This window comes from Aquila chrysaetos, chromosome 12, assembly GCF_900496995.4.
Source record: "Aquila chrysaetos chrysaetos chromosome 12, bAquChr1.4, whole genome shotgun sequence".
Classification (NCBI taxonomy): domain Eukaryota; kingdom Metazoa; phylum Chordata; class Aves; order Accipitriformes; family Accipitridae; genus Aquila; species Aquila chrysaetos.
The window spans coordinates 41,952,631-41,967,957 of NC_044015.1; the positions used below are offsets into that span (position 1 = coordinate 41,952,631).

The window sequence follows — 15,327 nt, forward strand, 5'->3', positions numbered from 1 at the left end:
TGAAAGCTTAGGTTTGGCCTACCATGCTGTACTTCTTGTGGTGTCTTTAGAGTTATGTGATGTTCATGTAGAGTACTGAAAGTTGGTCATATGAATCACAAAAGGACAAATCTTTGCTACACAAATAATTGTGTAGCAATAAATGCTGATAGGCAGTGAAAGCTTGTAAGGCTCAAAGCTGTACTGGACACTCTGCAAAAAGGTTGATATAATGTCCAGCATTATCTTTAACAATTTTGGGGGTCAATTATTAAGACCTTTTAAAACCTTCATTATTTATTGAATTTCTCAAATTGAAGGGAAACCCCTCTTCCTTTTTAACCTAATATCTGTTCAGTATTGTTTGTCCTGGAGCCTTAATTACATTTTTAAAGATGCATACTGCAGCTCTAAACAGTGTATATGCAGAGCAGTAGGCTAATCACCTAATGTTATCACATTATTTTTGAGCGATTGGTTGTGCTTTTTAAATGAAGTATTTTCATTTAATGAGGACAGTGTCTCCCACATCAAAATGAACTTCCTTTCTCTGACTCATCCATTTGGATAGTTTCCTACTGGTCTTTTTCTCCTAAATCATAGTTGTCGTACCCACTGCAGAGTATATTATTGTCACACAAAGATTAGCAGTGTGGAGGAGGGAACTCTCCCTCCAGGAACAAATTTCATGATGAGACACAGAGCACTTCAACACTGTCTGAGTCAATGTTGCTAATAGTGAGCCACCACCCGCATTTTTGGCAGTCTTGTTCAAAGGGCAAGCCTGTAAGTAGCATTTGGAGTTTGACCCTGCAAGATACTATGCACAGTAGACCCAGCTTAATAAAATATTCCACATAAAATCAGCGGATTCACGTTGATTAAGTACTTTACCAAATTGGACCCAAAGACTGGAGATTTTATCTGTAGGATCTAAGTGAATGCTCACGCTTCCCCTTTGTCGTTAGGAAGGTGTCATGAGGGAAGTCATGACCCCCTCATAGGTAATGGTGCAGTAGGTCAAGAGCCAGTGTAGATGAGTGTTAGATGAGTGTTTTGTATATGTGTCTAGTCTATACCATATCTGACAGTACCAGATGCTGCAAATGAAAGTGTAAACTTATGTTCTTGGGTCTGCAAAATTCCTTTTGCCTGATGTTGGACAAATAGTGGGTGTAGCTAACTCTTAGGATTTGGGCTGCTTTGGCAGTTATCTGGGTGGCTCTTGGGAGAAAAGGGTTGAGGTGGGTTGGAACTACTCTTTTATTCGTGGCAGTCTTCATTCTCCGTGAATCTCTCTCAACTAATCTGTCTAAAAATATTCCTCATCTACCTTAGGACATGTACTTTGAACTGCCTCATTTCAATGGGTGCCAAACTGAACAGCAGGTGCATATCTGATTTTTGTCTGCCTTTCTTTAAACCTATCAAGTATGATCTGAATTTAGCCCAAGAAGACAGTATGGTTAATGATATTTTAGCTAAACTAGCATTGTTGGAATTATAGCTGTTATTGTTAACTTAATCCATGATGAATGAAAAATCACCTTCTGAAGTGCATATTTTTTTAACCATGGTAGTTACAGAGATAAAATATAGTTTCACACTGACTTTGGTGTTTTTATTGTGGCCTTCTTCATTTGTCTGCTGCTGATGTCATCAGGAAGGAAAGAAGCTGAGAATGTCTGTGCCGGACAATACCTTTCAAATGAAATTCTCTTGTCTGATAAAGTCATTCTTCACTGTCAGGGAAACTTCCACAGTTACTGTTCAGAGTATCAGATTTTCTGATTGCCATTGGAAACACTGTAGTTCTCAATTAGCTTATCTATTTTCAAGCTTTTCTGGTTGTGTTATCATCAGTAAAAGGAAGAATGTATGCATCTTGCAATTTAACAAGCTTTCCAGTTGGACTTCCCACTGTCAAGCACCTATTCTGTATGAAGTAGGTAAACATGACTGAATTTTGCCTTTACTGAAATTGTTTTGTATCTAGTTTGAAATCAGTTGTGGTGGATACAGAGCTTGTATTAAGGAAAAGCTATAACTAAAGCCTGGCAGAGCTTTTGGGTATATTCCATGCATCTCTTTCACTAATCACTGTATGACTCACTTTGGCTTTTCAGTCTACTGAAATACAGCAATTAGAGGAAAGTTCTGAGAATTCCATGTTAGGAATATCTATTTCTGGTTTCATGTTTCATAAAATTTAAAGGCTGAAAGACCTTTTTTTAATTAATAAACTGGAATAAAGGTAAGTTAGAAGTACAATGAAGGTCCAGTCCTGCAGCTGTGACTCATATAAATACTAAGGAGCAAGGTTTGTAGCAGAGGTAAACTTTTTATCAGATCTACCAAAACATTTGGAAAAAAACCAGACAATCTTCTGGGCACCTAGTCCCTTTGTCAGTGGACAGGGAGATGACAAACGTGGAGGAAGAAATAATTGCTTGCCATTTAACCTTACTATTAATTAAAGCACTTGAGAGAAAAAGGTAGTACATGTGGAGCAGAAAAGGGGCAGCAGAAGCAGGGAACAATGGCATTTGTTACGGGTCACAAAACTTTTATTCTGTGAGCTGAATGAGCAGTGCAGTACAGCATTCATTTTAAGAATTTTTGTATCCAGCCTAATTTTATAAGAGGTTCAGTAGATACTTCTTCAGAATATTTTTATATATGTGTGTGTATGCGCATAATGTATATGTAATATGTATACGTTTTTATATACCTCTCTATATAACATGTATTACGCATATATATTCCTGTTGATAAGTGTTACTTGCATTAGCAAAGGTCAAATTGTTGATTCTTAATCGCCAAAGATTGATGTTTAAGTGTTGCCTGATACTACCTGCTGTCTTCAGGGAAAAGCAAATACTCAAAAAAATCCTGTGGGTTGTGTGACTGGCTAGGACAGGGTCCTGAAGAGCAGAAAAATGCCTCTGAAGGCCATCTCGTTCCGGACCAGCGGTGGGTGGGGAGGTTCAAGTGCTGACTGTCAGCGCTCTGCATTGGGTCAGCTCTCTTGGCGTTTCCTTGGCTTTCATTCTGCGTAGGTGCCAGCTGCTGTCAGAGAAGGCGGTGGCTTTTATGATGGGGGCCCCTTTCATTTAGGATTCGGTACAAAATCTCCAACTCATTTCACAACCTCTTCATGGATAATAAAATGCAGGGATATACTGAATGCCAATTCTGTGCACTAGCAAGCTGCGCTTTCTTTATATGTATTGCTCTCTGGTACTGGGGACTATGGCTAACCCAGACTTCAGTTCAACAGGGGAGTCTCTGTCAGCTGTCTCTATTTCGTCCTCTTTCCTGAAAACATGATTACATGGAGGAAAGGTCAGGTCTCTTTCTTTTCACAATTTGACAGTACAACAGTCTAGGAAAAAAGATACAAGACAGAAATTGAGATTACTTCATTTTTTTAAAAGAGAGGACTTGTGTGTCAGAAGATTACTTACTCTGGTCTGCTTTGTTTCAGTCCTTGCCGTACAGATACCCTTTCAAGATCACTTTTTAGCCAGCTTTCTGAACATGTGAAAGATAAGCACTTTTACAAAAGCTGGGTCTGACTACAACAGGCTGAGATTACTTTGCTGAGTTTGGATCCAAGTTCATCTGTTTTTACTACTGATTAGAATTAGTATTAGAAATGATGTCAAGTGCATCAGTTGGAATGTACCCTGGAGGCAATTTCTGCTTCCCTTACCTTTGCTCGGACCAGCAGTATTTCTTTACCTGTTGCCTGTCTTTATATGTTAAGATTATAAACTTTTTGGTTTAATGCTTTAGCTTAGTATGAATTGCCCTGATCACTATCTGTTTGAACTACTTGGAATACTCCTCACTACAAAAAGTAAGAATGATAATGTGGGGAAACTGAGTGGTCTTTCTTAAACTGCCTTACTGGGTAAGATTGATAAACAGTGTCCCTAATAGTTCCTAAAATCATGTTATTATAAACTTCTAGGGAAATCTGCAATAAAGGTTCCCTCTTCAGGGCATGATGTCTGTAGTAGTGTGATGCTTTAAAACTTTCAAAGGTTTTAGATTGTTGATTTTTGTTATCTAGTCCTTGTATAGCATCTAACAAGTGTATTTACAATTTCAGTTTATCTTTATTAGAAGAATTTGACTGTAGCTGTAATGAGTTGGAGTCCTTACCTTCTACCATTGGCTACCTTCATAACCTGAGGACATTGGCTGTGGATGAGAATTTCCTTCCTGAACTGCCCAGAGAAGTGAGAAGCTGATTCTGTTTTTAAATTACAGATTGAAATGTTTTGTGGTAGGCCCAAGATTTCATCCCTACTCAGACAAAATATCTGTTAAAGCAATTGTTTCTGCATGATGTGGAACACCAAACCTTTCTTACGTACTCCACAGTAAAATAATAAAACTAGTAGATTAGTAAATCCATGTAAAGGTGAGAGTATCACTCAGAACAGTAGTGCAGGTAACCCTAGGCATTTCCCTGATGTTACTGACAAAGGGAGAGCATTATTTTCTGACTAGTTTCTGTATTTTTTTGCTTTCTGTCACTTACAGTAAAAACACAATTTGGCCACCTCCTGACATAAAAAGTTAGTGATAATAAATTTTATCAAAGTAGGTATCCTAACATCTTTGATTTTTTCATTCCTATAGATTGGAAGCTGTAAAAACGTAACAGTGATGTCTCTGCGCTCTAACAAGCTAGAATTTCTTCCTGATGAAATTGGTCAGATGCAGAAGCTGAGAGTGTTAAATCTGAGCGATAACAGGTATAGTTCACATAATTTTTCTAACGCATTATAAGAATTTATTTTTTAAAAATTTTAAACTATTCTTTTTAGGTATTTGTAAAAATACATTTATATAAAATATATTTTAAAAGATAAAAATAATATTTAGTATTACTTTTTTTAAACTATAAGGAAAAAATCTTGTTTGGTTTTTTGTTCTTTTTTTTTTTAATCTTTATGGTTTGGTCTTAGTTCCACTGACATCCAAAGAAAAACTTGAATGGGGCCAAGATCTGGGTCTCAGTGTGTTTTAATAGATTAAAAACCATTTAATTCTTTTATCTCCTGCTGTTTCCATGTGGAAATGTGATATTTGGCTTTAGAATTGTATATAACTTTGTAATATTTAATGATTAAAAAATTGTGACAAGCTGATATATAGGAAATCATTAAATGCAAGCACACTAGCATGTTATCCTGCCTCCACTGAAATCAAAAGAAAATTTTCTGTTATTTCCTTCAGCAGAGCAAAGGTTTTGTCAAAAAAACAGATTCTTCTGTTCTTATGCACATGACTATTCCTCTGAGAAACTTAATGCTTAAAATGAGCCTTTCTTGATACCTATCCCATGCTGCCATAGGCATCAGAAAAGACTGAATTTTCCTTGAGATTTATACATGCCTATGTTCCAAGAATATGTTAATTTTCAGTATAACCACAGAAATACAAGTTTCCTTGGTAGTGCAACATATGTTGTGTGAATACCATTTTGTTTCCAGTAATTGTCATCCATACTCAGTAAAAATTAGGGGAGGACTTTCCACATCTGTGTCTGATATACTGTCAGCAGTTTCATTGTTGAAATTAAGGTTGAGCATAAAATATAAAATGAAGTAATGTAGAAATCTCTGTAATATATTTGTTTAAAATTATTTGCTTAATTCTGTTAGATGATTTTCTGCATTACAATTGTGTGTCATAAAATACATTATGTATGGACCAGACTGTAAAGTTAAACTTAACTCTAGTTTGTGCTGAAACTATCCAAGTCCCAGAATAAAATCTTGGGTCTCTTGATTTTGGGTTTCAGGTTCCAGTGCTTTCCCAGGTACAGGGAGTACTCTCCCATCAGTATGTCACCACAGCAGTGTACGTTTGTGCTTTTATCTGTACAGGTAGAGTCTGTAACTGTATTTCAGGCAACACTTTAAAATCACTCAAGCTGGCATTCTTGCCAACAAAGGCAGCCTAGCTGTCCTTCGCTGTTCCTGCATCCATATACCCTGTCCTGTCCTAGGGTGGTTTTGTTCAGCTGTATGGTGATCTTGAATATATAAGTGATATAGATGAAAGCAGCCTATCGGAAATATGGCGAATTTTCAGTTGGACATTTTCAGTGGCTGGTCCCTCTTGTTGCTGCACAGCCAGCTGTAGTGGCACGCAGGAGGAGGCGCAAGAGTGGGCATAGGAGTGGGGAGCCAACAGTACTGGTTTGGGGCCTCTTGGGAGTTCAAGGAGTTGCAGCTGCAGGGTGCCTTCCCTGGCACATAAACCCAATCTGAGCTGGATCACTCTGCCTCCTTTTCAAACCTGTAATTGTGCCATGAGTTTGTGCTGAGGAAGCAGAAAACTACTAGTGTGTGTGTGAGGGGGTGTTTTGTTTTTCCCTTTTATTTGCCAAGTTACTTTTCAACCAGGTCAGCTGCTGATTTCAGGCACATGACTTCATGTGTAATTACTGGTTATGAGGGCTATTGCTGAGGTGAGAGAGGGAGGAGGTGGCTCACTGCTGGGAGGAGGCAGTGGAGGTCGTAAGAGCAGGCAAGGTTTCCTGACCAAGCTGAGCTGACAGCTGGATGCCACCAAAACAGCAGTTCGGCCCCACCTTCCTTTTTCCCCAGCGGCCCAGGTGTAAGAGAGGATTGGGATGTCCATTATGGAGGAAGGTAATTATGGGACCAGCATCCCCATGATGTGATGTTCCTTGGGGTGGAATGTGTCAGCTGGTGTCCTTCCTGCTCCCCCTTCAGCGCTGGCTGGTAACCCTGCATCTGCCCTTATGCTTGCTCAGGGCTCACTGGACAAGTCACTGAGCTGATTTATCTCACTGAAAATGGAAGAAGCTATCGTTCTTCTTGTTATGTTCATTTTATGACACTCCTCACGGTCCATTTGCTCACCATGGAGTCTGGCAAACACCAAAGCCAGCTAAAGGTAAACAGCGGCTGTGCACCAAAGCAGGTGTGAGGAGGGCAGGAGAAAAGGACCTTTGCCTGTTGGGGTGGGAAGCTGTTCTCTCAAGTCAACCTGAAAAACTATGCAGTGGGTTGTAAGCATTGTAGAGCTAGTGAGAGAGCACAGTCTAGACTAGGAGAGATAGGAACTGACTCAGGCCGTAGACCTTCAACCCTTAAACCTGGCTGATTTGTCTCATGTACTTTTCTTGAGGAATTTGGGGAGTAAATTTTTCCTCCTTTGTTGATATCAATTCCGCCTGAGGTTAAATGTTGCCCTGCTGAGATGTCTTGATAATGCTTTTGTTACGGAACTTCCCACCTTAATGAAACTAAAAAGTTTCAATGTTTTGGCACCAGAGAGTTTGGACAAAGTTCAGATACCATCTTAATGTTGGATTTTTAATTTTTTTTTTTTTTTTACTTTTCTGTTTTCCCATTTTTGCATTCATACTAACATTAAGGCAATATCCATTCTTTCTTTGAATGAGTCCACATGTACATGCTAATAAGGAGCATACTTGGGCTCCACTTATCGCTAGGATCCTTTCCATGTTACCACGATAGTTTTGCCCTTCTACTCTTCCTGCTTCAGATATGACAGAGGAGGTAGAGCATATCAGCTCTTTTCCTGGATAGCCCTTCGAGCCATTGGAAGAAGAGACAGACACGCAAGCACAGCAGAAAGGCAATTCTAGAGCCAAGGGGTCAGTGCATGTGCTTCACCCTACGGTGATGGGCTCCTGGGTCCTGGGATGTGCATCAGCCTTTTCCCTCTCAGCATGTTACGAGACCTGCTGAGCCCTGGCCTCTGTGGGCTCCGCTGCTGAGGCAGACACATTCACACCAAACACTGCTGATGCAGCCTTTTTGGCCTGAAAGCTCCAACCTTTGCATGAATCTGAGGAGCAGTTGTTCCTCCCTGTACTATATAACAAATGGGGATGGACTTGTACATATGATCGCATATTCTTTCAGAATTTATCTGGTCAGTCTTTTATGACTTTCTCCTCCTGACACCAGAGAGGATTTCACGTCCATTCTGGCAGCTGTCCAGTTGCTCATGCATCTTTGGACATTATTTTCCTTGCAGAGGGAACAGACTCTGTCACCGTGACTGTCAATCCATGCTGATCATCATGGATGTATAGTTTTACAAAGGGAACACAGTCTTCCACTGGGGATCTGTTCACTGCAGGTTCATCCTGATACCTCAGGGTCATCTCCTTCTACTTTGTCACATGCCAAATTCCACCTCCAGTGTCTACAACTGTAAATGGTGCACTTGTGTATCCATTAGCCTCTTACATCATTGCCTTTATCCCAGTGACTTTCTCTGATAGTAGCCAGGCTGCTCAAGTGTTTGTTACGAGATGCCCTTTTGCCACCAAAAATGTTCATTCTGGACACGTTCCTCATGGCATGGGGAGTGCACTCTGGCTCAAGGCATGTAGAGTACAGGGAACTTGCCTTGCCAGAGTGCATGGAAAACTTGCAGTCTGCTCTCTGAATGATCACATACACATGGAGTGATCGACAACCGTGGTGTAGCACGTAAAGAGGAAAAGAGGAGCTCTCCCTCCCTTGCATTATCTGGAGCTTGTCTGGGTATGCAAGTCAGAAACATTTTGGGACATTTGGTCTAAAAATCCTGATTGGATGTCTTTTAGGAGGGAGGCAAATGTGACAAAGACCTCTCTGCCACTCAGGCTTTTGGGAATCTCAAATTTTTGTGAGCTGACACATTTTGCTCACAGGTGGGTCAGTGTTTGGAGTCCCTCTCTAGTGCATTTTTAATACTATGGTTTCGGCTACTACAGGCTTTCACTCGTGTTCCATGTCTTCTAAAGGCCCTCATCATTGTAAGGTGGACCTTGCTGATCTTAATTTACCAGAAGCTGGTTTAGTTGCAGGACTTTCTTCAAATATTCATTTTAGAATTCCATTTTAACCAGGGAATTAGAGTCCAGCTTTTCTTTCCCATGCCATGCACTCTAAGACTGTATCTATACTTCTCATCTCCATAGCTGGGAGTCCTCTCTCCTTTTATCTTTACAGGTCCAAACCTTTACCACTCTGTTACAGGCTCTTCATCCCTAGGAAATGCAGTATTTGGTTGTCTCTACAGAATAAAAGGCAATGATGGGTTGAATCCTGACTTGCTATCAGATTGCTAAGGTGGAGTCTAATGAGGGTTAGTGTACAACTGCCCAGAGCTTAGGTGGCTTCAGCCTCTGCAGGCAGGAAAGTTTTGACTCCAGATGCTTGCAATGCAGCTACCTGGAGATTCATCCTTGGCTTTGCCAGGCATAACACTGTCTCCAGTGCTTCAGGAACCAATGCAGCATTTGATAAAGTAGTTGTGCAATTACTACTTGCGTGAAAGGTATCGAGACCTCCACCACGTAATGAGTCATTGGGGGTAGCTGCTTGGATTCAGTCACTGTTAAGAGTACACATGGGATTCATTCAAAGAAAAAAAGATGTCTTACCAGTAACCGGTGTTCTTCACAATGTGTAGTCCACATATACATTTGTCTTCCATCTGCTTCTCCTCTCTCCTCAGAGTCCTTCCAGGTATGAGTCCTGTGATTGAGAGGTAGAATTGTTAGAATGTACATTTGGGCTACACTTCTCAAAGAGCATCGGTTACTGGTAAGTAACCTTTCTTTTAGTTTTAGATTGTTCTTAAAGAAGAGCTGAAAGATTCATCACCTTTCTGTATTTGCACTGCTTCTGCTTCTGTCCTGGGGTCAGAACTCAATTACTGCTCTGAATCTCACTCACAGAACTTAGATGAATAAAGGTCCTAAGATTACATGATCCATTCAAAAGAAGGCTGTTCTCTGGTGTACTTTTTCCTTTTCGGGTTAGATATTTAATTATACAATATTGCTCATTGCCAAAGAGGTAATTACTTCTGGCCATGTATATCCAGGAGTGGTTTTGTGAACAGTGTGTATGGATGGGTTAATATGAATCATGTTCTTTTAAACTTTCACACTCTGAAAACCCTATTATTATCAATTTGCTGAGTGTTACCTTAGAGAACTGGCACAAATAGCAACTATCTCAGGGCTTGACCAACTGACTGGTAATGCTGCTTGTTATGATTAACTTCCAACATGTTTTGACATGAATTTTTTATGTTTTGGTTGTTATTTGAAAATTCTTTCTGAATGTCACTGAATTATAATATATGCATTGATGAATCTAGAAAGTATTCCCTTAGGTGTTTGGTAAGCTCTTTGTATGTTATATTACTCAAACTAATAATCAGTGGAAACTCCTCCCATACTCTGAGCTTGCTTACTTAGGGCAGAACAAAACCAAAATTTAGTACCTGGTACAAATATGTAGTGGATTATTTTACAAAACTATGAGAAAAACAATTATTATCAAGAAAGAAAAGTTAAAATTATGTCTGTCAAGAGGCTTACAATAAAAGTGAAGACCACCTTTGCCCCATATGACCCCTCAAATATTGATATTTGATATTTTTTATATTTAAACAGTATCAATGACATTTTCTTTGCTTTTCTTGTGTTTCATGAATAATATTCATTAGCTTACTCTTAAAGTATTTACCCCCTAAGAACTTAAAAGATTATGTGAAAGATGTAATCTAGGATTAATAATGGAAGGAATTATTCTAAAGTCCTCATTTCAGAATCGCGTAACACACTGCCATGTAGCTTCTTTGAGGTTGTGAAGTCATGTGGTACAACGGTTTAATGTGTAGGGGTGTCATTTCAAAAAGTGGGCTGGTTTTGGTTTAGTTTGTTTTTATTCACCTCAGAAACTTCAGGGGGAAATTTCTTCTCCTTTTTTTCTCATAAGAAAACATTTTCTATGTGAAAATTAAACACTATAAAAAGAACATATGCATTTCATGCTTTTCCAGATGACTGCTGTGGATAGTTGTTTTCCTGAAAAATCAGTTGGTGCTTCAGGGTTTACCTTAAAAGAAAGATTTTTATTAATAACTTTTAAACTTTTACATTTACCAATAGCGTACATGAATTTACCTGTGATTTATCCTAATTAATGCGAACACAGATAATCCCTATAGCACTAAGAGATTTCTTTAATTTGGCTATCGCGTTTTCAGGTCTTTTTACAAATCAGTTTAAGAGATTGCAAATTGAAGTTACTAGTCATTAAAAAATTGCACAGGAATGAAACCGTTGTTCCTTCAAGAAAGCATGCACAGCGGGTGGCTCCAAGTGTTAGAACCAGTGTAATTGTTCTGAAGATTCAGAGAGATTGCTTTCCCCCAGACTTCATGTGTCTGGATGCCATTCAGCCGACGCCTGAAGGAATGGGTGCAGGGTCTGTGGCTATATTTCTGTTAGTCCTATTCCCAGTTCTGACTGCTGGCCTACAGTTGCTCTGAAACAGTCAAACAGCACCTTCCAGTAGAGAAATGGCCTCATGCAAAAGTTAGTTATTCAGGCTGAGTAAAATACCATCCGTAGTAAGAATAAGTCATTTTGGTACAGCACAGTTTGCCTTTGAATTGTAAGTTAATTTAATTTGGCTATCTCCTTAATTAATTATCTATGCACCAATTAAAGTTTCATGTAGTCCTGTGAATATATTTTCTCTTAGATTTATAAAAACAATTACATATGTAATTTTCTGAACTGTCTAGTGAGAAGGTTCATCATTTAAGTATAAAAGAAAAGCTGTCTGTTGAATAGCACAGCCATAAACTCTACATTTCTTTGTGCTGATATCTGATTGCAGTCATGTATTAGATCAATGGGAGCAGTGCAGATTAATCACTTTTTTCAATTACTGATGAACAGTTTTCTTTTCAGAGGAGGGCAAATCCTTTACTGAGGATGATGTGAGTTAGTTCTTTGAAATCAGCAGAGTTATGCTGATTTATATCAAATAGGATCTGGCCTATAGTATGTAGAAAGTAGTCAACCTACATCCATGCATAACTAATATTTGAGATCCTTTGTAGCTCTGGTATACCCTTATTTTGACTGATGAAGCTAGAAAAACATTTATGTATTTAGCTTTCATGGTTAAACTAATATAGTGTAAGTGACAATTATCATGGGCCTTGTTTTTGAAGTGGGTTTAATGCAAAATCACTTGGTAATTCAGTTGTTCATGAAAGAGTGTTTACATGTGCATTGTTAGTACAGCTGAAGGAGAAATGTTCTTACAGTACACAATTTAAAAAGCAGTCTTAAACTTGCAAGAACAAATTGCAATTAGAAAAAGAGTCTGAGGCTTATCTTGGTTGAAAATTTTCAAAAAAAATATTTTGGGTGTCTGCATTCTTTGATCTCTAATTTGAGATCTTTTCTTTTAAAGACTCCTTAAAATTAGACCTTTTCAGATGTTTAAAAACAGGTATCCAGGCTTATTGGCAAAGAAGAATTAAAAATAAAGAATTCTGAGTTTTGTTTGAATATGGAAATGGAAAACCAGCTTGGAGATCCCCTTGCCACACATCATTTCTGAAGCTTGCTTACCAGTTTTGCATCTCCCTTTGATACACACTTCACAACTTGAGTGCATTGGAAACACCACCAGTAACCCTCTGCAGACAAAGGTTTCTGTATAGTTTTGAAACTTATGTTACAGGTACTGAATCCTAAAGTGTAAAGAAATAAAGGTATCACTTGAAAAGCAAAAGTTCTTCTCTTTTTATACAGAAAAAAAGCTCTGAATAAAACATCTGGATAAACACTAAGAATCTTTATGTTAACTATTAAAGCTTAAACTTGTAACCTTAATTTATAAAGAATGTCACATACGGCACTATTCCACACTTTGGTATTCACTTTATGATAAGACAGGAACAAAAACTAAATTTTAGGTAGTTTAGGTACTCCTTACTTTCTTATGACATTAATTTGAGGTTAAACATGCACACACATGTAAAACCACTCTAATCTATACAGGCATTTAATTTGAGGTTATGTCATAGCACACTAGGTATGTGTATACATTCATGTCAATTTATTTCACTTTGTAGATAAGTCATTTTAGTATAAGGTATTCTTATTAAAATCTTTAAAATGCGTTACTTGCAGTAAGTACACACTGCTTTCTGAAATAACATGATTTTTAATGGTAATGACTTTGTGGCAAAAATACATCTAAAGTAATTCCATTATGGAAAATACACTTTCAAAGTGCTGCGTAGAGGCAATGGTACAAAAGCTTGTGAGGTGCTTATCTCCCAGAAATACAGATAGATTTTTAATATGAAGAAGACTATAGGAGTATTGTTGGTTATTTGCTGTTAGAGGGGTGAAGGATTCTCCTGATGATGCCATGCAGGTGGGGTACCTGACAGTGGATTGCCTGTCTTTATCTGAGGTGTGAGTGAATGTATCTGTAAGAGCCTTTCTTTCTACAGTATGGGATCGTCTGACTCTCTCAGAAAAGGGCTTTTCCTCTTTTCTTTTTGTTAAATCCCATTTAGCTTTTGTCTTTGTAGACAGTCCTTTGGTCAGTCCATTTCTTCCTACAGTCCTCCAGCTCCTTAACCTTCTGTAACACAAAGATGGGAGAATATCAGTATGTGGTTAGGACAGCCCTCTCGTGTTGGTACAGACTGAAAAGTAAAAATAATATGTTCAGGATTAGTTAGTGGGAAAGACATGAATGAAGTTTCCACAAGTGTGTAGTCATCATTTCCCCATTCCCACATTCAGGTCACTTTTAGGAAATGTGTTTACATGTATAATTAAAATGCCAATTTTTATACTGTTTCATTTAATTTTGTCATTTACGTTCACTATGAATATTTATATTATTTTAAGCTTTTTCCTAACATTTCTGCAAAAGTGAATTTTCAATAATCTTAGAGTATTTCTGTTCCAAAACTTAAATGTCCAATAAAAGGATTTCTGTTAGCTACACTGAAAACTGTTAGGTCTTTCCTATAAGTCTCCCTGGGAGTAAGATTTTCTCTGTTTTCTGTGTTATAAGCTGTAACTTTGGTTACTTTATAGCCAAGGCAAAATACCAGTATCTCCTTAGTACCTTTAGGGTATGATGTCAGTAGTTTTAGATTCCAAATGTCACTCTTAATGTAGAATGCCCTTAATAAAATGTTATATTTTAGTAAAAAATGAGAGAAAATAAAGATACAAAGTTATAGCAATTTCAGTATGATCAAGATAAACATGCTACATACAGATCTTTAAAAGAAACTATTGTGAAAATGATTCCTGTTGTTCCAATATTATCATTTACAGACTGAAGAATTTACCATTCACTTTTACTAAACTTAAAGAACTTGCAGCTTTGTGGCTTTCTGACAACCAGGTAATGACTTTCAATACTTATATTTTCTTCAGTAACTAGGGGTCTTGGCAAGGACTGTAAATGAAACCTATAATTTAATACATGATTGTAGTAGAATTTTAGAAGTGTTTGCTCCCAGTCCAGGTTTATACTTTCATATCAAGGTATAGATTCTTCTGGCTGTCATTTATTAACTTGGAAAGATCACCTTTGCAGAATTTATTACCTGCATCTGGCTAAGCTTCTATATCCTTACAAAAGTAGTAAATAAAGGCCAAAAGTATCAAGAGATTATTTTGTAAAGAGAAATTCAAGAGGTAAGACTTTGTTGTCAAACTGATTAGTTTGTCCCATCCTTTACTCCATCTATGCCTCTGTTCTTGACATCTTCCTTTTCCCTTTTCCTCTCCATGCTTCCATTCCTGCATATTTTAAACTCCATTAAAGTCAGTGGGAGTTTAAACATGCACAAGAACTCTTAGTCTCGTTTTGGAGAAAACTCTCATTTAAGTTCCTTTTAAATTTAAGTATGCCTTTCTTTGTTCCAAGGAGATTGATTTCACTACTGTATGTTCTTTAGGATTCTATTTTAAAACAAATTATCTAACATGAACACTGAGAAAAGTAACAGTTCAACCAGCATCTCGGCACTAAAATAAGTCTCGATCCTTTCCAGGATTGGTGGATAGAGTAATTTTGCACTTCCGTAATTTAAATGGAGAAAAACTCAATATGTACAAAGTTAGAAACGTTCAACATACCTAACAGTTTTTAATAATCTCAGTAAATTCTCATTATCTCATCTTTCTCCCTTTGCAATAATGCCTGTGGTCAGATATTACACCTCTTTAACTGAAGCTGATGAACATAATTCTTCAGGGGCCAATTATCATGCTAGTGTAAATTAATCCATCCTTTTATCCATATGAAAAAGCCACAGCTGTCTGTCTGCAGGAGATCCTGTGCGTACGCCTGTGCTGAGCACTGCTGGTTGTGGAACCGCTCAGAGCAGAGCCTGTGCCTGTCCATGGGGCACGGCCCGGCAGACAGGGCTGTTTCTTTGTCAAGATATCAGATAAAATTCCTGCTGACTCCTGGCCAG

The 15,327-nt window shown here is 38.1% G+C and overlaps 1 protein-coding gene across 1 annotated transcript in view; it reads left to right on the forward strand.

Annotated features, from left to right (window-relative positions):
• LRRC7 (leucine rich repeat containing 7) overlaps positions 1-15,327 on the forward strand; it is a 186,751-nt gene that overhangs the window by 123,675 nt on the left and 47,749 nt on the right. Inside the window, 3 exon segments of the mRNA XM_041127660.1 lie at positions 4,097-4,226; positions 4,633-4,748; positions 14,177-14,246. Coding sequence (XP_040983594.1) covers positions 4,097-4,226; positions 4,633-4,748; positions 14,177-14,246 — 316 coding nt within the window.